Source organism: Platalea leucorodia (assembly GCF_965183815.1).
Source record: "Platalea leucorodia genome assembly, chromosome: 3".
NCBI lineage: Eukaryota > Metazoa > Chordata > Aves > Pelecaniformes > Threskiornithidae > Platalea > Platalea leucorodia.
In genome coordinates, this window is record NC_138825.1 from 44,274,501 (window position 1) to 44,298,175 (window position 23,675).

Consider the following 23,675-nt stretch of genomic DNA (forward strand, 5'->3'; position numbering starts at 1 on the left):
CTTTACCAGGACCATTGCTTCTTCCACGATCTCTGGAATATTTATTCCCCATTTATAATAGAGCAGACATTGCCTATCACAAAGAAAATGTCAAGACAGATACGGGTTTTTTTCTTACATGTGTTCTACTCTCCAATAAGGAAAAGCTTCCTCTCTTGTTTTCCCTATGACTGTAAGCCAAAAAATAGACAACCATTTACCTGAATTTCCTCTATGCTATGAACAATAAACATGTCCTGTAGGTCTTCCATAGCACCTTCCATCCAGTTGTTGAAAGGAGCAGCTCTTTTGGCAAACTCCAGGTGAAGCTGATCGATTGTTTCGAGCAATTTCTCCGTCCTCTGTACAGGTTGGGAAAGGTACATTCCTTTGTTACTAGGGCAAGACGTAACTCCATACACATACCCACCCATGCACAGAGCCATGCCTCATCTTTTCAAAAGCAATAGACTGTATGATTTCACCACCTGCTTTAAGGATTCTCACTCAGGGCAATAGGACTAACTGCAGTAAAGTTACTCTCATATCCAGCATGTTAAAAGGGGTGTATGCCTTTGAAGGATAACAGGTGAAATTACTTTTTCACTACTGATATTTTAAGTATTTTTGTTGTTGTGATCTATCTGCAAATCAATTAAAATCTGCCAATCTTGCTTTAATAATTTATTGTAAGTATAAAAAGGAAGAGTAAGACATATGTTTTCCACCTTGGCATGCATGTGTGCGACTTCCTCTTTCCTTAAGGAACAAGGTTTTGGAAAGTATCTCAGTGCTTTGGAATACTTGCTGCCAAAAAATTAACCCAGTGCTGGCCATTATCCTGTACCTCACCTGATTAAGCTCAGACAAGTATGAAAAGGTAAGCACCTAATGGCTTTTCTTATCCTTGCTGGACATGAAATTCCCAAAGAGTGGTGCTATAAACTGCATGCCACTTGTTGCTGCTTTAGAACTGTCCTTGGCAGCTGAGCACTATTGAGTCTGCTGTGAGCAATTCAAGCTGTTTGCAGACGAAACCACAGCAAAATGACATGGAGATCTGAGGAAAGGGTTTATTGCTGTTTGGATTCCAAAGTGGATGCTCAATGGCACTGTTTCCGGATCTGAAACAAATGGTTTATTCCCCCCTCTCTGCTTCAGCTGAGCTGCTGATCATTGTTATATGGTTTACCTCCAGTGCCTCTCTCCTTTTCTGAGTAAGTGTTCCCAGGCTGTCCCATTGGTCACATATCTTTTGGCATCTATCATTGACACTTGCAGCATCATGGTAGTCCAGTTCACTAAGAAAGAGTGAAGACAAAAATCTGTGTGACTTCCAGAAAGACAGGAGCAGTTGCATTGCCCACGCTCTTCCACCGGCCCTCAGTAATTCTTTCCCTCTTTTTTGCAATATTTGTCCTCCAGGTAAGCAAGTGTTGCAGTATAGACATGTGTGATCTAGACATTCAGCATTTCAAGAAGTACAGCACAGGAACAGGACCAACCTCCTGTGTTGTGAGAAAAATCAAGTATCCATCTGTGACATCCAGGTATTAAAGACAATTAAGGTGTCTAACCATCTTTGTCTCAGCTATTCCTGTGGCACAAGCAATCTGATCTCCTGAAGACGAGAACACTTCAGTCTGGGGCTTTATCAAGTTTCTGATGATTGGTACAGTTTTAAATTAATTGGCCTGAAATATATGTTTTGTTTTAAATAATCCAATGATCCTTTCCAGCCTCATATGCTCTGAAATTATTTAACTGAGAAACAGACCTCAGGTTGCATTCAAAGCATAATCTCTCTCTCACAGGCTTGGCAATACTAATAGGGGCTGCCCAGATCTGAGGCACAGAGAACAATTTTCATCTTCCTCTCCAGGAACTCCTCACAGAGCTACACCCTAGAACTGGCTGGTTCACAGAACAGGAATCTCTAGACCCAGGTATGCCACCAGCACGAATCAGTGCACCCACAAAGGCTGTAGCAGTTAGCATTGCTTTTTCACCTGCTTAATAGGCTGATATTATCGTGACAGAAAGCAACTTACTATTCTGCCTAAGACTGGAACAACTTTTTAAGGCTCTGTCCTGAGATTCTGCACTGACTCTGTCTCAAATTGAATTTTTGATCTCAGTGGCAGATAATCCCCTTGGTTCTGCTGCAGCCATCATGACCATAATAAAATACATGCGTTTGGCACTTTGGAAGCTCACTTTTATTGGTGTATCATCATCCACTGAATTTAGCTCTTGGCTGCTCCTTGAGGACACTTTGCCCAGTACTAAACATTGCAGAGATTGTGATTATGTGACAGCATGGCAATATGAAACTAAGATTTACTTTAAAGCTTGAACAAGACATTAAATGCAGACAGAATTTGTTCCCTTCTTTTGAACGTTCTTCTCTGGGTAATTGGCAAGAGGGATGTACAGGTCACTTCCACCAGTAACTTAGAGAATCACAGAGGACAAAATGAGAACAGAGGTAGCTTTCCTCCACGAAGCTACACTGTAGGCCAGGGACAGAGTTCATGCTTCCTCCTCTAAGCTCAGTCAGAGCAATCTAGTTTGGGATAAAGTTGAGAAGTATGCGAACCATTCTGTTTAAAAGAGGCTTCAGATGTGCTGCCATCAATCAACTGTTGAAAGTAAAGAATGGTAAAACAGGTAAAAATAAAATGCCATAACAATTCTGCAAAATAACAAAACCAGCCCAAAATTTTGAAAGTAGAACTATTATATGTCAGGAGAAAGCTGCCAGCAAGCCATACTATACAAAGGCTCCTTAACTCAAAAACTTCTTTCCTCCTTTAAAGCAAGCCTTTTTGTTAGCCTTCAATGGATGCAACAAGTGTCATCTATTTGTTAAGAAATTTTAACCCAGAAGCATGGAGTTTTGGATTAAACAGGCTGAGATATATTTTGCTGCTACGAGTTTTTGTCTGAAAGTTGGTTTTTTTCATTATAGCATGTGGAGATTATTAGATGATGCCCCTGCGTGAGCTGTGAGCTCACTAAGTGCATGGGATGTGGAGATTTGTATTCTGGTCTCTTTTCACATACCAAATCTAATATACCAGAATATGGACAGGGTATTTTTCCAGATACTCCAGGTCACATCCCTGAGAGTACTGCAAATTTTATTTTTGCTTCAATGGATCACTTAGCTCCTTTTGTCGATTAGGATAAGGGGCAGGTGTCCTTCCATGAAAGTAAGGGACTGATTGTACCAGCTCTGGTCAAAGTCCTGGAAGGTAATGTGCAACGTTCCTCTACCAGCTCTGCCAGGGAGGTTCAGTCACTTCCCATAAGATCTCTGCTATCCTATTTCTTCCAGGGATATGTGCCGTGGACAAATACGTAGGAGAAATATATTATCAAAAGAACTTTTAAAAAGGGCAACTGTGGGTCAAAAATCATAAGTTAGATCATCAAGTGGCATTAAACAGTGTAGCTCAACTGCCTTTCTGGGCCTGCTGTAGTTTAATTCAAATAAGTGTATTATATGTGTGAAAGAACATTTTTCTGCTCAAAGCAGAAGAGGAAGAAATAACAACTCATAGTAGATTATTTACTTGGAAATAAAACACAGGTTTACATTCCTCATCCTATTAATTTTTGTATCTCTCTCAATATTGAAGCTGTGAAGAGGCTAGATTTCACATTTTGTAAAAAGAAGTTTTGCTTATCGTGCATACACAAAGTACTGCTGCACAGGTGTTACAGAGCTTCCAGGAGAATAGTAATTTCTATTTGTTTGGTTATTTGAAATCTACACTGTTTGGAATTTAAAAATCATTAAGCTATTCCTGTTGGTCTTACAAGTAGTTCAATCTTATCTGTAAAGAATTAAAAATGGAGTCAAATTTTGTCCTGATCCAGAGAAGCACTGAAGTATGAGATCACTTTAGGAACAGTGATAGTGTCACAAAAATAACCTGCTGAGCAACATGCTTTAGCACTGCTTCAGAACCAGGCTCATGTTAATCATGCACGTAAGCACAATTTGAGCCCAGGTTTCCAGAAGCAAAAAGACTCTCCAAATCAGCGTTACAGATAGTGGTCTTCTCAGTTGAAAATAAGTTGCTATACTAGAAGTGATGGATATGCAAGAAACTACATTCCAAAAATTTTATCGTGACGATTGAAAACATCGAAATGAGCACATAAGACCATAAATGAATATGGCACTTCATATTACAGCTCACTCAAGTTCTATTTAGCATTTGCTATGTCATAAATGGCAAATCCCATTTTAGAAATGCCTGACTTTTTCCAGCTTTGTACATAGCCCTATCCAAGCCTTGTCATGCCTTATTGCCAAGGATTTCTAAGTCTACACAGGCTGGAACACAACAATCTTATAGCACCATCCTGGCTGGAATCACCTGCTTGCACACACACACAAATCCTTTATCTAAACAGCACCAATCAACAAGCTTTTAGCAACTTTAACCTTAAGCACACAGTGGGCTGAGCTGCTGCAGCAGAAAGTATCAGGACAGGAAACTGTAACTGGTAGAGTTCAAGGTAACACAGCAATTGTTCTCCTTTAGAACAGCAACATTAGGCAGCCAAGAGATTGACTAAAACAAAACATGGAGGTGTACTGACTTGGAGTTTAGACACAGATAATGATGATTTCTGTAAGAGCCTGATCCAGTGATAAAACAAACAAACAAAAAAAAACAAACAAAAAAAAAAAAAAAGAAAAAGAAAAAAATACCCACATTGACTTCAAGAGGCGTTGGATCAGGTGCCAATGCACATTTCTTAGCATTCAGACACTAGTCAATCCTTCTTTAAAAATATGAATGGAGCAAGAAATCAGCATTTTCCTCCATAATTTCATTGTGTGAGGAATTATGTATAAATAATTCACATCAGTATTTAAATAGAGGCTGCCCATTTGCTTGCAGCTAATAATAAAACTTGACCTTTATGACCTTTCATTCAGTGTTCTCCAAGGGCATTAAGCCTAACTGAGCTACTGAGTCTCAGTGAAAAATCAGGCACTGATAGCCCATTGTATGGAGAAGCAGAGAAGTCAAAGTAGAGCATCTCTAAAAGCAATGGGTTTTCAGCACCTTTGCAGCCCAGGCCACAAATAACTTGTTTAACTTCACACAGCAAATTACTGAAACAACTGAGAAGAGACAATCCTAAAATAGACAGGATACAGTGTTCACTGGCCTCACCAGAGGTAAAGGACACAGGGCTGAAAACGCTGGTAAGCAGATGCTGTGCTATGTATACTACATTCCCAAAGTTTCTCATCGCTAGTAAAGCTGAAGCTGAATTAGCAATTATTAGGTGTTTCAGAAACTTTCTTCAGTATAAAGAGGAACAAATAACTCCACAACAGAGATCAAGGCGTGACAGAAGGTGTTTCATAAGCTCCCATACTCAGTGAAATCTCCATTCTCTGTGTTTTTCAGACTTCTTTCACACTAACTGAAAACCAGTACTTACTCTGCCCACTGTGCTTTACTTTTCCTCCTTTAAATAATCTTGAAAAACAGAATTTTTCTTCTAAATCCATTTGAATTATACAATTACTGTAAGTGCTGCTGCTATCAGATATGAACTACATTTTTAGACAACTCTGATTTTTAAATTTTTAATGAATGTGGAGCCGTTTATGAGTCATGGTCCTTCACAAAGTGAAAAGAGGGCATGTTTTTAACACTTGATTTTTGAGTAGTAACTGTTTTGCCTATTCAAGAAGGTGAGAAACTGAAACTTGAAGAGCTGAAGCCAAGGGCAGGAATCTGAGAATTTTGATCTTGGCTCCTGTTTCAACCACTACTGCACATTTGTTCTGGTTGGCTTTACAGATTTATACTGCAGGTGAGCAATGAATTTAAGTATGTGCCAAATTGCTAAGTTCAGGAGTAGCACCACTGATTTACAGTACAAAACGACTGCAATTAACTGCATAAGATTATAAAACCAAATGTCCTTAGCTTGGTGTACACACCAAGACAACTTTACCAGAATAGGGACGTCGGTATGTAACACTACAGTCCTGCCAGCGTGGGCAGAGCTTTGCTGACAAAACTGTGCTTCACGCAGGTGAATTAACAACCTTCCCACAAACAAAAGCAAGCTCCACCCATAAAGACAGAGTTTAGCCAGAGTAACTGTATCAACACTCAGGACTTCTGCTGCCCCGAGGGTGTCTGTCAGTCAGGGGCCTTGACTTTTCACCTCCCTGACCTATGTAGCTGATGTCAACAGCACAGATGCAGCCTAAATGCGTTGTAGAATTGTTCTCAGCTTCGGTTGTGTTTTCTCTGGGCATAGTATGCTGAGTGAGCAAGTGTTGGTCCTGTGGCTAAGCTGATGGAAATGAGGGTGAAAACTCCTGCTCTCCTATAGGAGAGCTTCTGTGCTTGATTGCTTGCATGACCCATATGCCCCACTGCCCTTTCTGTAAAATGGAGACAATGACACTTCCAAATATAATATGAAGAAATTGTGAAAATAAGTATACTAGAGACAGTTAAATCTTCAGAAAAGTCAGTGCATTACCCAATACTATAGGGATGTGAAGCCTTTTGGAAGGACCAATACACTTGTGGGAAAATGCTTGATTTTAAAGTGAAGATGCTTGATCTGTAATCGGTGTAAGTGAAATTATTTTCTGAGTTAAAAAACTCATAGGCAGTATCTCTCAGCAGACCATATGAACTGAGAAATAAACACCTCCAGCATTCCCATCAACACACAATGGACTTATCAGTAGAGCTAATGCTAAAAGATTACTGTTAAGTCAATTTTAAAATGTTTGTTTTCAAATAATTTTGGTCAGTTGAATAGCTATATTTGGTTGGGGGTAAGGGGGAGATGAGGGAAAGGTCTCAGTGACCAGCTCAGATAATATACTTATGAAGCTATCTCTGGAATTCTTACGTTGGTACCTATGACACTATCAAATTCATTGGAAAGAGTTTATCGCAAAGTTAAATGTCAGCAGCTGCAAGCCTTTAAATGGAACATACTTCAGCTCCTGGGCAATGGCAGCGATCTGTTCCACCCTGTCCTGGTGAGCAGCCAAATCGCTCTCAAAAGCTTCGTGTTTCCTTAACATGGCGCGGACTTCTGTCAGAGAAGCAGATTCATAATCCTTCTGAAGTAAGATCTGCTCTTTGCCTGAAAGAGGAAATTAAAATATTAGTCATTTTTATTACTTTATTGGTTAGAACAATTGCAAATCTAGTCAACTTTTTAAACTGAGGCATGGTGAAAATCATATGTATGAGATGAAGTCCCACCCCCACTGAAATCAGTAGCAAATTGTCAGCACAACAGTGTTAATTAGAAATATATATTTTTAAAGATCTCTCAGTAATTCCCTGATTTTTGCATAGGCTGTTTATACTGGTCTGAAATAGCGACTATTACATTGCTTGAGAAAATGGCAGAAAAATGGCACGTTGGCAAAAACTGGGGCTCTAAACGATTGTGGTAAGTCTTTTGTAGAGTAGACTTACAAAACCAGAAATCACACTGCTATGCTCAGCTTCACTCTTACTAATGATCTGTTATTCTTTTTCATGTTCTGCCCACAATTCATTATTCATTTCAGCACTTAAAAAAAAAAAAAAAGATGTGTGGCTGCCTTTTGTATCAAACACTGAATTTTAAGTGGAAAATACCAACCTATTTATGAAAGGCTAGAGAAGCAAAGAGGAAATCAGAAACTGAAATGTTACTCCTCAGTAGCTCCTGTGTCGGACAAGTGAATCCATACAGACAGCCCCTACAACTGCAGCTCACTGCATGGCATTACACAGCTCTGAATTCTAGAGCCAGAAGGGCCTGTTGTTTTGCTTGCTATGTACCAGCTTATGTGAAGTTTTCCCTGCATAACAGCCATAACATGTCACCATGAGTAGCTTATGCGCAGAAAACAGGCTCTCAGGGCTGATAAACACTGTAGTTTCCCTTCTAGTATCTGCTTGGCAGCCATTTACAGCCTTGTATGCTTCCAGCAACTGTGTTATGGGATGGACTCTCGTTTACTTTCACAGTGTGAAAAGATTCTAGCTGGAAAAAGCCAGAAGCATGGCAGAAGCAGGAAGACTGTTGTCAGAGCAAACAATAGGATGACAGAGTAGATCTATGTTTAATGGTCCGCAACAAAACTGTTTGCCAGTGTATGATCCTATAGCTGTTACAACTACACGTAAGGTTAGGTTACCTTTAAAAAACAGAACTATAAATGGGGTGTAATCCAGGGTATGGAGCAAAGCAGAAATGAGTCCATTTTTATGTAGTTTATGTGGACTATTCAAAACATCACGATGGCCAAAGGACAATCAACTCAGAATAGCTCTGTTAACAATTTCACACTTAACCAGTGGTGTCACTGCATTGCCGGTTGGATTGCTGGTGTACAAATACATAGGAATGTATTAGCAGTAATGGCCTGTATTCAAATGCTGAATATTCCCATCAAGTTTGACTCACTATCTCAAGAGTATGATTTTTACAGTTACATTTCATTAGCAACATGCCTACAAATTAGGATCACGACTATAGTTAACAAAACCTGCAATTTTATCTGTTATTATTTTAGGTTTCTAAAACTGTCCAAACTACTTCCGAGCCAGTTTCTGGCTGGCAAATATTCAGCACTGACAGTTCAACCTTGAACATTAAAACATTAAAAATGTTAAAAGCCATCTCTGCTCACCATATGCCCACTGTTCATGAGTGGAAGCCTTCTGCCTGAATTTCTCAGCCAAGTGTTCAAGTCTTTCCAGTCTTCGTATTTCATTCAGCAGCCACTCCTCATAGCCCTTCTCAGCTTGTTCAAGTCTCTGCCAAGCGCCGGCAATATCCTGTGAAGAGAATACGTAGGAGAGAAGGGATGAAACTATAATCTCTTTTTATCCAAATTTGCAGATTTCTGATTCATTCACAATTTTGTTCCAAAAAGAGAAGTTTTTATGTCCAGTTTTTGTAAAATCACAGAATCATAGAAAATGTTGTCAGGCAGCTCAGGAAGTCTTGTAGTCCAGACATCTGCTCTTAATAGCGTGCCCTATTCAGGTCGGTTCGTGAAAGAAACCCCTATACAAATGGCTTCCAAGCATAGCTATATGTTCAGTGTCTTCACAATATATTGCTTTTACCTCCCATTTTACAATGTGCATGTTCTGTCATGACATACCTGTCTTTTATCAAAATAAAAGTGCTTTGCTCTCGGAAGTTGACAATAGCAAAAGTATTAGTGTCAAGAGGATTTGGCGTGTATTTTATCTGGAATACAAACTCATTTCACTTTCTGTGGTGCACAAAGTTTTGTGAGCCTCCTCAGAAACTCAAAGGCAGGAGTAGGAAACTGAAGTGACAGGCCCCTTATTTTCCGTGTATGGGGAGTGGACAATGGCCCTTTTCAGATAGTGCAATCATCTGTTTATCAAATTTGAGCACCCAAAACACAATGATAGAACAGAGTACAGCAACAGGTTTGCTATATTCCACAGGAAATGTTTTGACCCACAGTCAACTCACAATACTTATCAGCAGATGAGAATTCTTGGTACTGACTATTGTTTTCACAGACATAAGAAAAACCAAAATTTAATTTTAGAAGTAGAAAAAAGCAGGAACATACATTGAGGAATGTCTGTTTCTGTAAGTCTGATGACCAAAATGTCAGTGAAAACACCGTGAGTTTTACTTAAATAAACAATATTTGGCCTCACTGATAGAGAAGTATTGATAACACTCCCAAAGGAAGCTCTGTATCATCTTACGTCTCAAGACACTTTGCTCTTGGAGAAAGCCTTCAAAGAGACAGAAGCATGCTTAAGAGAAAGCAAGATTCTAGAATGAAATGGAACTTGTAAAAAGAGTGGTTTGATATTGATAAAGTGCAACAAACTGAAGTTTCTGAGGATGACTTAAAATGGCATTTCATTCCTTCATGTTGAAATTTTTGTGAGAACGCTGATAAAAAAGAGAATGGAATATTGATGCCTCCTTTACTCACTGAAACCATTTTTCCCTCTGATGGCATGAAAGCTGGTCGATTGCTGATTCTCAGTTTTGTCTGCAGGGTGTTGAAGTTGATCTCCAGTTGACATTTCTCTTGGACTTTGGGAGGTTTGTGTTTCCGGCGGTAGTCCCGGAAATCCTCTAATTTCTTCTGCATAGCCTGCATTGTTTTTTCTGGGGTCCTGTTTTCCAGCCAAGGAATTGTCCGGCGAATCCATTCTAAAAGCTTTCAAACCAACACAAACAATTGAAATAAAGGCAATGGAAAAGCAACCAAAAAAAGATCATATTGAATGCACAAATCCTAATCAAGTTTGCTCCATTTTAATATTATTGACTTCAGTTGGTATCAGTGCCTTAATGGCAAGTAAGTACAAGATTTTCAAAGCTAAACAATACTTTTTTACTAATTTGCGCAGATATTCTAGGTATTTCTAGAAATACCCTGATGTTTAGAAAGATGAACGCACACATAAGGTATCTCTAGCTAATTACTCAAAACCTGCGCTACCCAAAATCATTCGCCACTTTCAAAAGTATTGGTCTTGATGTCTCAAGTAGTCATAACCATGAGATCAGGACAGACACCAGCCCAGTAACTGAAGTAATATAAAAATCTTCACTCAGAAGTCCGTTAGTGCCAATGTAGCACTACTGCCTTTGTGTCTATGATCTCAGAATGTTTGTGCAGGTTACGCAGTAAAGAGAAGGGAGCTCTCACTTGTGCACTACACACCTGTAGTCCTGACTCAACAAATTTGCCATTTACCAAGAAAGGACAGGAGGAGCACAATGTGCCCCTTCTTCATTCATTTGCTGCCTGTGTTCCCAGGGGCATTGTGAACACCCTGAGAGACCCTGTCCAGGTGTGCTTTGCACTACACAAAGCCAGCGGGCTTGCAGGATGTATGTTCCACATGTGGTCAAGGATGGCTGTCTTTGGAGATTACAGACAGCAAACCTGGTCTTGGGGCAGACCGATGACAGTCCTCAAAACACCCTTTTTGGCACATTAATGAGACTGAGTGACTTGCTGGAGGTCACACAGGAAGTCTGTGGCAAAGGAGTCACCTGAACATTGACATCTTGTGCAACTGAGCTTTGTACCCTGCCACTGTAAGATTTACCCTCGTAGTGTCTTTACTTTGCTATCTTGTGGACAGTACACGAATCTCTCAGCTTGCAGTATTTCATTAACGTAATTATCACCATGTTAAAAATACAGCTGTCTTTACCTCACTTGCTAGTCTCTCATACTCTTCCATCAACCTCTCATTTTCCTGATTCACAGCAAGCACCTTACAGATCCGGTTAGCTGCCGTCTCAGCCTGTAAAACACAGCAAATAAACAGGACATATTCATAAGCACATTCTGAGAAAGGTACAGGCTTGGAGAAAGAGAGAATGTGGCTGCTGCAAATAAAAATCACATTGTTTTATAGTTGTTGATTTGTGCTCCTAGGTTACTTAGATATATATTTACCCTCCTTCTGTAGTCACAGACTCCAATGGCCTGAATAAGGCACAGATCAGCACAGAAGACACCTTGCTGTACACTGAAGCCTTATACAAGGGGGAATTTCACACTGCCATTATTGTTGTCTAATAAATCTTTTCTTTTCAAAGATGACTTAGGCCATTCTTAAAGTTATCCCATTAGGCTAATTTTTTTAAATCACACCAAAAAATATTAGATTTGTTAGCCACACTGGAAAGACACCCCATGTGATTCAGGAGTCCAAGACCACTCTCTATCTGCACGTCACATGTACATACAGCCTTGACAATATACGCAGCTCAACCACTGACAGCGAATCTTTTCATGCCTCCTGCCAAAGTTATTTGTGAAGGCACTGTGTAGCTCTGCCGTATTTAAAATTTACATTAATAGTTTGACATAACAGATCTATACTTTCATACAAATGTGAGTCTGGAGTATATCTAATCAAACGAATATCTGCATAGACTCCTGTGTTACAGCGTACGTGTAATCTCCCTTTTGCACGAAGAGCGAACCCTTCATACCTAGAAGCAAGAGGGCACAACAGCATAGCTGTGCTCTGATAAAGTGCAGGGGGCCTACCAGACAGGAAGGGAATTTAAATCCTCAGGATGAAGGAAAAATAACAACTACTTTAAGAGTTCTTTATTATTTTTTTCACATAAATTGGGTTATGGCCATTTGTAGGCTAGAAATGTATGAAGCAGAACAGCGGGAAATGCCACATTTGTAAGTGAGAATCCCATCCTGTATGACAGATCTGCTGCTGATGTTCTTGCCTCTTATACTAGTACTTTGATCCGCAAATAATTCCATTGGCTTCAGTGGGAACCAGGCACAAATACTGTGTTGGATGTCTTCTGTGCCTTTCTGCATCTTTAAGCATCTTTGAAAATCTAGCCCTAAATTACTACTCAGCATGAGTAAGTCTAGAATAGTCTCAATCTCCAAAAGTCTAACATTCTTTTATGCAGCAATCGCATAAGATGTTGATGTAGCAACAAACAACAACTCCATTTCACAGTTTCTGCACATACAGTTTTTCTGAAACAGTCTTCATAATCACCAAATAAAGACTCAAAATTAGAAACAGGAATGTCCATTGGAAATAAAGAAGTTCAACTTGCTACACAACATTTAACTAAAACAAGTTCAAGGGTTGGTTAAAAACAAGTATTAGTGCTCAAGTAATACTTGCAATTGTTAATTAAAGCACAAAGTACTAAATTAGTTTTTTTAAAATAAACTAGTGGAAATGTGAAACAACCAATCAAAACCACAGCAACCTGAAGGGACAGTTGATTAATACCTGCTCTGCTCCAGCAAAAGCATGGTAGAAGCAGGACACATATGTCATGATAGCTCTCTCATCAGGTTTGGGAGTGTTCACAATATCTACAAGAGGCAGTGAGAAATGAAAATAAAACAAAAAAAGAATCGCAGAGTAGAAAACAGGATGAATAGATAAAAGCACAACATAATGTCATTCTGACTGTTTTCTTGTCCATAGCTCTGTACTCTAGAAATTCTACAAAGCTGTAAAAAATTTAGTGTTAGATTGATGGGTGCTGACAGAATAAAACATACACCAGAAATTCAACATAAGCTCTTACAAAGAGGTGGAATTTTTTTAATAAGCTTGATCCTGCAGTATTATCACAGGGGGAGTGACAACACATATTAAAATTTTACCAGGACTATCTGCTTAAGAACTGGCATGCATATGTCTGGTGACTTAGAATGTGGGGTTTTTTTGACTAAGACACAGGAAAGACAGACTACATTTTGATCTAGGGAGATGTTCTCTAAAGTTGCATGTGGATTAGTTATAACCTTAGCGGAATATACCAGTATTCTTTATATTACTAATAGCTGAAGTATGTCCAACTTTGAACTGCCTTGCTTTTTAAAATTTTCCTTCTTTTCATTAGGACATGATTCCAGAGCTCTTCTGAGATGTCTATGTATGTTTTTGTGTCTATTTTGCATAGTAGCAACGTTTTATGTTGCTGTTTGTACTTACCATTAAGCATTTAACATTTTAAAAACAATCCTGAAAGCACAAGAGAAGGGTTTATTTTCTGAGCATCTGTTATGATGATTTTAACATCTGTAGCAGCAATAATATCCAGCAGGGAGAGAAAAGATGGCATTCTGCTATTGAAATTGTTTTTTCATTATGAGCTTATTTTCACCTTGCATTTTTAAAGGTGCTTCAAATGAATGCACACAAGCTCAGTTAAAGAGAATAATGTCCTCTATCCCATTCAGTAACAAGCTGTCAAAAACCTACTGGATATTATTAGTAAATACATAGAAAGATGAGACAGGAAGGTTTGTTTCTATGGGACAAATGGATAGACTACTACTGGCTCTACCAAGACAGTGGCTCACAGAGAGAATCAGGCAACAGGAAATGAGCTCAGCTCTAAGACGCTGTCCTAGTAACTAGTGAGGAAAAGATCAGAAGAGGAAAAACTGCTGAAAGAAACAAGACAGAAGGTGAAGGATGAGATCTGATCCATCTTCTACAATCTCACCTTCTGAGCACCAGCAAATGCATGGTAGTAACAGGAAACATAAGTCATAATGGCTCTTTCATCAGGTCTGGCAGTGTTTACTACATCTGTGTAGAGAGAAGAGGGTTAACTGCTCAGAAATTCTCACAAGGTACTTCCATCAGATTATGCTGATGATGCCACCTCAGTGCTGTAAGGATTCAAAATAAATACATCATTATTCAGGTTGCATCTATTTACTGATATCAGTGCAAAGCTAGATAAGCTTCAGGAATCAGTAAATGGAAAAGATACAACTCTGCCTGAAATGGCAAAACATCTGAAGGCTGAGACTGTACAGAAGGGTATTGCTACCTTCTGGTTTGTGGAAACTTCCAAGCAGATGGCATGGCTGGCAGATCTACTGGGTTCAGCCTCACTCTCGCTCCAAAGCAACTTCATCTAAGTGACTAGAATTATTCCAGAGTTAAACACAGCCGCTGACAGCCACAAAATAGGAGGGCATACAGTGTACATTAGCACAGGATCCCTGTGACTGACAGGGTATTTGCGTACATTGGAAACCCGTAGAACTCCTGCAGTCCAGAAACACATTTTGTGCTAAGAAAAGCTTGGATGGTAACCATTTGCAGTCCCTGCGCCAGTCTGTCTTTTTAGTTAATAGCATAAATCACAGAAGAGTTTGGCTTGGCTGACAGCTTTGTCCCTATTAGAGCAGGAAAGAGTAAAAGTATAGAAAGGGTGCAATCAAGGCATGGGTACATTGGTAAAAATGGACCTTTTCAATACTTAACAGAGAAAGGCAGAAAAAGGTGGGTTTACACCAATTACAGCTGAGTGATGAATGATGCTAGTGCAAGCTGCAAGGTTTCCTGCCAACATAAGGAGAGGGAAGATACTGGTGTGAAAAGACCCAGGAATGAGGTGACAATTTCTAATATTAACAGCGAGATTTCTAAGTTCAGGACCAATGTATTTACTGATTTTCCATCTACTTCACATAGTTGTGAACAAAACTTTGCAAAGTAAAGAGAGTAAAAAGTGATGGTGAATACTTAGAGGGTGTTACAAGAAGCATGATTTCATATTCCCCTCCCCTGCCAAGAAGGAGAATAGTAAGATAAGGGCTAGGATGTGCAGAAAATCTGGTGAGGAAAATAACGTTTCTTACATCGTATGTGAAGAGAAAAAATGCGGAAAGGAGAATGATAGTAGGATCTGTTCAATGGCAAGGAGGTAGCACTTCTGTTTATTCCTTGCACAGTATTTCAGAGTAAAATAATTAAGTGGTGCTTGAAAGGGGAATTGCAATTCAAAAAATGAAACCAATTAGTTTTGAAGCATGAAGGTGAAACCAAGAAACCTCTTCAATGAAGAGGTTACAACATGGATTTTCCAAATCATCCTGTATTGGCCTAACTTTCCTACCAAAGACTTCAAGGGGAGCAGACACACTGAGTTTGAGCTCTCTGGATAACTCCCATGGTATCACTGCTCTACTGAAAAGCCACCAGAGCAGATTCTGCATACTTGGAGAAGAATGCTTTGAACTAGTGTGGGCAAATTCCAGTAATTTGGCACCATTTTATGCCTGGAGTACAAAAGTTTGGTTACTTTGAAGAAATTCAGGAAACTTTAATAAATATTTCCTTGTTATTTGTCAACAAACTCTAAAGATTATTGGAGAAACCAAACGTGAAACTATTTGTTAAAACTATCACTGCAAAAGGTTTATGATTAAAATAAGCCAAAAAAATGCTTCCCTCAACCTAGCTCTCTTTCATAGGAGGCACGTTGTTAGTATATTTTGGAAGTTCTGTACTTCTATTTCCATTTCTGGCCCTCTCCCTTAAACATTTAAAAAAGTGAATATGCTTTAAGCTGCTAACAGTTGTATTTCCCTTTATTAGATTTAGATTTTAATTTCTTAAAGGCAAGGATTATCTTTTGATCCTGCATTTCACTTCAGTTATCACAGTGGGGCCATGTGCAGAGGTTAGGGTCCAAAGTACTATAATAAATAACAAACTATAATAAATAACAAACAATAAGGAATAAAGCAAAAAGTAAGTGAAATTATCTAGTACATGGGGAATAAGAAAGAAAACATTGTTTGAAAACAAAGCAGGTTGCTCCATTATGATTCACGTGGAAGGAATGTTGAAAATTTGCTAGGTACAAAACAAAAGAAGTTTTACTGTCTCCTGTGTGTGAGTAACACAAACTTCAGTAAGCTATAACTCTCACCTTCTGCATCCAACATCTTAGGGATATCCAAATGCTTTTCAGCAATTTCCATGGCAAGGTTGATATTTCCTATGGGGTCATCCTGCATTAAAGAAGAAAATACAACTAGTCAAAGATAAAAGTTTTTCCTTGAAGCAAGACTACAGGAGGTACACTAAAACTTATTCTGTTTTTCCAAGCTGTAAACTGGAGTCACAACTATTGTTCTTCAAAAAGCAGAGTATAGGTATATGAAATTTTGGTTTATCTACTGCTATACTTTCAAAAGAAAACATTAATAAGCTGTTATGTACCACTAGGACTCTGCTCCAAATATATTCTGCAGGGAAACATAGATAATGTACACTCATAATTCTGAGCTAATTCTGAATTAAATACAGCAGTAAGTACAAGTCAAGGCCACTGGTCCAGTAGGCTATGCTAGACCGTTCATCACAAAGTTAGTCCTGCATGTTTTATACCTACTATACATTATATTACAGGGATAAGAATTCTATGGAGTCTCTGTTGGTCAGGTGCACGCATAAGAAGAAGCAAGCACAGACAAATCAGTTCTCCAGAAGGAGCAAAACTTTCCAGTTTTGGCCTGGACAGAGCAATCTGTAACGCCTCTATAAATTGAATTTTAGAGCTGTGGAAATTCAAGAACTTCCTCTGGTTTTGAGATTTTGATTTTGGTTTTTGAAGGAAAGAGAAAGGAAGCAGTGAGCACAGTTCAGATAAACAGCACGTATTTCATGTCTTACACTACAGACAGCTACTGCTGACAACAGAAGAGCATGTCAGATGAGGGCTGCTCTTAAGGCAGCCTTCCCGTATCAGCTTGGAGTGAAAACACCCTATGTGAAATGGCAGTTCATGTTATTAATGCTATTATTATTTTCACATATTCACAAACTGCTAAATGATCATAGCCACTCTGAACAATGCCAATGTCTACAGAGAGAGGTTGGGAATATAGGACACAGAAGAGCAAAGCTAGAGATGTTGGAGGGCACTGAAAAAATGTTAACAGGTTTTCTGTAGGGAATTTCCAGGGCTTCCATTTGAATACAAACACTTCCTATAAAGGGATCTACTCTCAAGCATACTTCTTTCGTTACTTTGAAATTAAATTAGTAAGATTACTTACTATGGAATCACAGTAATTATTTGAGTTTCACAGAAGTCTGTTCCTCATGCACATACATATGCCAGGTATCATAAGTAGTAAGGCCCAGGACACGTCCTTCTATAAACATATCATACTAGATAGCCTTTCCTTTAAAAGCTGCATGTTCAATAAAATATGTTATGAAGAAGAGTCTACATTTTGAAACCTAACAATTTGGGTATAATAGAATACAAAGCCTCTAATCATAAGTTCTCACTCTATCATCATTTAGCCGTTTTGTGCATCATTGACATTAAGAGGAACTTAAAATGCGGACAATATTTAAAACCCATGAACTTATTTTTACTATTACACAAGACACCATCTGTAATACAACATTTACTAAATGTGTATACAAAAACTCTTACTGAAATTAAATTGGAGAAAAATACACTAAATCTAAGTGAGACCTATTGACTAGGTTAAAACACTTTGCTTATGGATGAGTGATGAACACCTCCTATTTGTGTGCTTGGTACTAAGTCCATGAGTAAACAGTGCTCCACTGGTAAAGGATTTGTTTAAAATCACAGCAACTTCTGAGTAATTGGAGGAGATCTCCATCACCCATCCTTTTAAACAAAACTACAAGCCACAGTAACTAAAAATCTCTGCTACAGCTAAAGAAATACCTCATCTAACTTGTCATAGTCAAGAAGATCAGGCCTGTGTCTATGGATAAGGGCGTTGAAAGCAAGGCCATCTTTCCAGCTACAAGTTCACACAAAACACATTGGTGAGAAAAGGAAAGGACAGCATGCAGGAGATAAGAAACCAAGAAACAAGACACCAAGACAGCTGTTAATGTAACCAAAATGAGCAGTCAATCAAACACAGCCAGGCCAGAAAAGCAAGATCTATTTTAGGATTTTTCTGCATGTGCTTTACGTGCCACAGCTCAGCCTCGGTTTGAAACCTGACCTTTTCCTATTTTGGAAACCTCTCAGAGGGAAATAGTAATGCTGAAGCAGATCCGCTGATGTTCTATTCCCTTTTCTCAGCCCTCATATATAGGATGGTTATACTGTGAAGTTTTTTAGTACTGTGTACCACTTTTCAAAGCATGAACTCAATCAAACTAACTTCTGTTTGTGCCATGCTTAAGCACATGTTCACAGAGACAGGTAGCTTAGTCATACCATGAATCTGTTTATCCATAGGAAAGGTTATATACAGGATTAGAGAACAAGCTGGTGTTGATGGCTAATATTTTGCTCTTTGGTTCAGATCCGCAGTCATCTTAACAACTGCCTAAATTAAAACCTTATGTGTTTAGGAATAAGTTCATTTAATTTTCATCACTGCATACCTTGGGAACCCCAGCATGCATTTAACATATATATAAAGCACACTAAATTTTCCAATAATTTCATTTCATTCATTCATCTTTTCCCCCATCAAAGGCTTTCTGATTCCACTAGTAAAGCCAATTTATAATGGAACGGCATGAAATGGAAAATATAGTCTATGATTTACCAGTCTCTCTCATAAATGAAAAGTTGCATTCAACAAATTAAAACCATGATTAACTTCTCTGTTTCGCTGGTGTTTACCTGAGACCTCAAGATGCATTCATTCCAGAGAGCAGAAAATGGTGCGTATGGACTGAGAGCTAATGTGAAACGACAACATTCCACTTTCTTTCTAAGTTTTATTCTTCAGTAATGGCACCCAGAAATTCTGACATTATTACTTGCTTCTCATTCCTACCTCTCAAACCAAAGTGGCTGGTATCTTTTAGAAAATGTGTATTTTGCCATAAGTAGCACACTGTAATAAAATAGTTTTGTAATCCCCGTGAGGTACTACCTAAGGAAGTCAGGATATCAGTTTTGTTTCCACTTGTCTGGAAGTATAGGTAGAAGTATAATATAAGAATTGGTGATTATTTTCTATGTAAGACTAGTAACTTATTCTATACTTCTGATTACCAAGGGTAGTGTTTGTTCCAAGGACTTTTATGATTAATCATCATCTCATTGTTTACTGCTTTGCAATCTAGTCATTTACACCAGATACAAAACAGGATGGACTGTACAATACTATCAGTGGTGAATGGTGAATTCCAGCGTATTTAACATCCATATTGGGCAGTGTAAAAGACTTCATCAACTACCTAGCAGCTGAGGACCAGATTACTTGCAATTAAATGCTGAAGTCATTGTAATGGGAAGGAAAGAAGGACACAGGACAGTCATGGGGTCCTTTCCTCCATGTCACTCGTTTGTTTGGAGGGAGCTTAGAAAGCCAGCCAGAGTTAGTACGCACTCCTCAGCTTATGTCTTAGAAAACATGCTAAGCAAACCATAAGTGAGCAAAATCACTGCAGGACAGCATGCTGTACCACCCAGACTGATGACCTTATTTAGCTTGGAGTAGTCAATAAGATCAGGTCGGTGTCTGTGGATAAGTGCACATAATCCAAGGCCATCTTTCCAGCTTTACAACAAAAAATAGAATGGAAAAAATAGTTAATAAAGTCAGGGTATTTTACAGTTTGATCCTTGCTCAAGGCTTAAAATCAAGCAGGAACTCTCCTGTCAAATGCTGACACTTGTGTCCTGCCAACTCTCATCTCTCTGAGCTTTTCTGTTACTATACACTTTCCTGTAGTACATAACTTACTCTACAGTCCATACACACTTAAGGACTCCATAATACTTTCTAGGCAGTGTACATTATGTGCAATAGTCCCTGATTTCAATTGCTTAATTTGTGCAGTGTTCCAGGATAGCTCAGAGTACACATTCATCAATGAAAGTACATAATCTCCTATTACATTTACAGCATGTTTGCGAAAAAATAAAAGGAGAGCAAACCTGCAATTACTTGAATTTGCTGAAGCAATTGGCTTTTTCTGTGTCAGTTATTTCAGACAATTCTAATGGCACAACCATGTTATGCTCATAGAAATATGAAGTCATAAATCAGCTTAGTTTATTTAGAACACTTCACACATACGACAGCTTCTATCTGAGCTCTGACACTTCAGTGTGACATCAGGCCCACTACCTTCCAAGGCAAGAACAGGCAATGAACAGAGCTACAAATAACATCTATTTAGAAAGATTATGAGAGGTTCATTTCAGCCAGAAGCAATTGTTCTGAAAGATACTTTATGTAAACACTTTATGCAATCACTGGGACTGTGGGTTCGAGGTCTTATCCTGTGCAGTAATTGTGTGATACTAATCAGTATTAACTACTGTTAGAATCCCTGTCACTGAGATGTCTGGGTAGATCCTTCAAATAACAGAACCATCTCCAATACAAATGTAACACAATTAAGCAGAATATACATACATTGTATAACATAAAATCATGCAGGAGGTAAAACTGAATCAAAATGAGCACCAAACTAACAAAGTGCTTTTTTCCAAAAGGTATGGACTAAAATGGTCTGGACAGCCCATTGTAAAGTAGTTCTGTAAGAGTCGATCAACCCAAATATTAATCAAGGTATTTCCATTCAAGATGTTTTCCCCATACCATGTATCAGAGCAGAATATGTATGTATACACACTAAGATTCTGATAAAGTGACTCACAGTATACCCTGCATCCATATAAAGCTCTACTGAAATATACCTCTATATATTCAAGGAAAATAACACATAACAAATTTCAGATATCTTAAAGGCAGTACAGGGACTGTAAATCAAACAAATTCTTTTTCTCTGTGGATGCATGTGTGGACTGTATCTTCTCTTATCACTATGTGTGCTTTAGGTGCTGCACATTGAGAATTAATTCAAAACACCGAAACACCGTAATACAGAGCTCTTGTTCTAAGTACTATAAAGGGTTTCAGGGAAGGCAAGATCACATGGTTAAACAGTGCAAATGGCAAGTCATGTAGTTGAATGAGGTGGGTCACCGGCAGAGCTACAGGACCTAGCCCAGTGAAATCCCCAAATCAGGCAGCCTGCATATGGCCTGGAACTCCCTTTCTAGCCCTTAATGAAAACACGGAACTACAAGGCTGGAGCTTCACTAAATTTTCCAACTTAGGTAATGATCCTGATTCTGAAAACAAACATGTTTAAAGTGCTGCTGTTATGTACTGAGTGCATTTTTGCCTCCTTATTTACAGCTACGTTACAAAATAATAAAGACTGATTCATCATAATGAGATATTTGCATGCTCAGCACATTGATATTTTTGCCAAGAACAGTCTATACCAAGAGTGGCTCTCATTTGCCAAGTCACTATGCTGCAGTGCTCAGATATTTCCATATACCAAGGACCTCTAATAATGTAATATGGTCATTCTGTATGTAGTATGGATTTTTTTCTTTTGAACAGTAACTATGGAAGGCATGGTAAATAAGCCAAATGCTAACCAAAATAAGACTCTGAAGACGGAGCATGAATTTGAATTTGAAAAAAGTCTAATTAACAGTGAAGAGTGAAATCCTCCTGTCAAAAATATACCTACGCAACTGTGGGAAAAATTTGACCTAAAAATATTTTAGACTGCTTCTACCCCTTGAAATAATGGAAGTTTACCTCAGGTGGAAGTTCTGAATGTTCACATTTCTGTAAGGAGCAGTTTTTCTTTGACACCACAGCAGCAGCCCTTCTTTGGCAGAGGTCTCTGTAAAGGACACCAGGGAGCAAAAAAAGGAAAAATGTAAAAAGTGCTCAAGCAATTAATTTATTGTCATCTTAAACGCGGTCAGCCACCTGAAACTGGTTGGCATAAGCCAACATGTAATCCTAAAAGATACTCATACAAATGGACTAATGGTGCTCCATTAGGACACAGAGGTCAGCTCAACTGGAACAACTCAGACTAGAGTCTCAGCCTGCACAATAGTTCTGGGATATTAGAAGTTTAAGAAATTATATTGGTTGGAGAGCAGAATGTATATTTGGAGAAAAATAGCCAGTACAAATATAATAGAACTAGACAGAAAAGATTGTGTAGGTGCCTACATGAAATATGCATGTAGTGTCAGTCCATTTGCTTATGGGGAAGCGTCAAGTGCTGAAGAAATACCTTCATTATCCGAACCCTATGGGCATCTGAATGCATAAATAAAGGATAGAAAAGATCAAATAGACCATTAGGTCCACATTTAATGTCCCACAAATTATGGGCAGGACAGCATGCAGAGCTTGAATTGACTCTACTTTTGTTGAAAATTGAGATTAGTTTCTAGAATTCTAGACTTTTCACAGCATAGACTTGATTTAAAGAGTATTGTAACTACAACACACTTTTTGGAGCCAGTTACCATGTGAAAGTTAAAGAGAAAAAATTCTGAAGCAGTGGGGGGAAAAAAGTGATAGAAAAAAGAGGGGTATAATCAGATAATATTTTCAAAGAATGTGAGAAATGGACAGGACTGGAAAAGTATGTTGGAAATAGGACCACCATACAGGGTACAGCATAGTTTCAGGCCACTGAAGCTCAGAAACACAGGCATGTTTCTATCTCTATAACTGAGAGACATGCCCTGAACTTCTGCATTTAGAAAGCTGGCTCAAGATCTCTCTCAGGATAAGGAGAGTAATTACTGTTTCCCTCCAGAAATCAATTTTGTCACCAGAGAGGGAACTTGCAGTATCATTTTCCGTGAAAAAATAATTCATTTTTAAAACACTCATCTCCATTGTGCACAATTCATATAAAAATGTCTTTAAACAAATTTCCTAATTATTTTACATAGTTGCATTACTATTACCTTCCACTGAAATATCCTGAATAGCAAAGCGAAGGATGATAGTCCAGATCATACCCAGAGTCATTTTCACATTGCCGTCAACAATTTCTAAGGCAAAAAAAAGAGATAGTAGTATTTAGAATGCGTTTTCTGTTTTCTGTTATTTTAATCATATACTTCTATAAATAATATATTGTATTTAATACATTTGTTATATTTCTGCCATAACTCTTTATCTACACAGAGTTCATCTGGGTTCATTTTTCAACAAACTCATGCTTGTGCTACCCTGGTAGTAGGACTGAAGATTACTGAGGTTAAAGTCACTTCCATGCTAAAAGGCTTTTCTCCAGGTAGTTGTAACTGTCTCAAATCTTTATCTTTTAGGCTGACTTTTTTAGAGAGAGACTGAGGGGAAATGCTTATTTAAAGTTTGAACAATACCAGCCTTACTGTTTTCAAACACAAAGGAACTGAAAAAATATGGTCTTATCCCAAATTTTAAGAAACTACAGGACATTAACAGTATTATTTTTTAATAAAAAGGTACTCAGAAATCCCCCTGTGCTATTTAGACCTTTTTGAGAATATTA

General features: G+C 38.4%; 1 protein-coding gene across 10 annotated transcripts in view; it reads right to left on the reverse strand.

Moving 5' to 3' along the window:
- Positions 1-23,675, reverse strand: part of ACTN2 (actinin alpha 2) — a 70,158-nt gene that overhangs the window by 14,180 nt on the left and 32,303 nt on the right. For 7 of the 10 annotated variants that reach the window (XM_082305682.1, XM_082305689.1, XM_082305690.1 and 4 more), the window contains exons 4-14: positions 23,104-23,190; positions 21,923-22,010; positions 19,774-19,852; positions 16,261-16,342; positions 14,035-14,120; positions 11,229-11,321; positions 9,989-10,219; positions 8,684-8,831; positions 6,987-7,137; positions 1,172-1,280; positions 201-341 (exon numbers count right to left, since the gene is read on the reverse strand). In XM_082305682.1, the coding sequence (XP_082161808.1) occupies positions 201-341; positions 1,172-1,280; positions 6,987-7,137; positions 8,684-8,831; positions 9,989-10,219; positions 11,229-11,321; positions 14,035-14,120; positions 16,261-16,342; positions 19,774-19,852; positions 21,923-22,010; positions 23,104-23,190 (1,295 nt within the window). Of the gene's footprint in view, positions 1-200; positions 342-1,171; positions 1,281-6,986; positions 7,138-8,683; positions 8,832-9,988; positions 10,220-11,228; positions 11,322-12,803; positions 12,890-14,034; positions 14,121-16,260; positions 16,343-18,045; positions 18,125-19,773; positions 19,853-21,922; positions 22,011-23,103; positions 23,191-23,675 lie in introns of all 10 variants that reach the window. The other 3 variants (XM_082305686.1, XM_082305687.1, XM_082305681.1) reach the window with 2 other exon arrangements.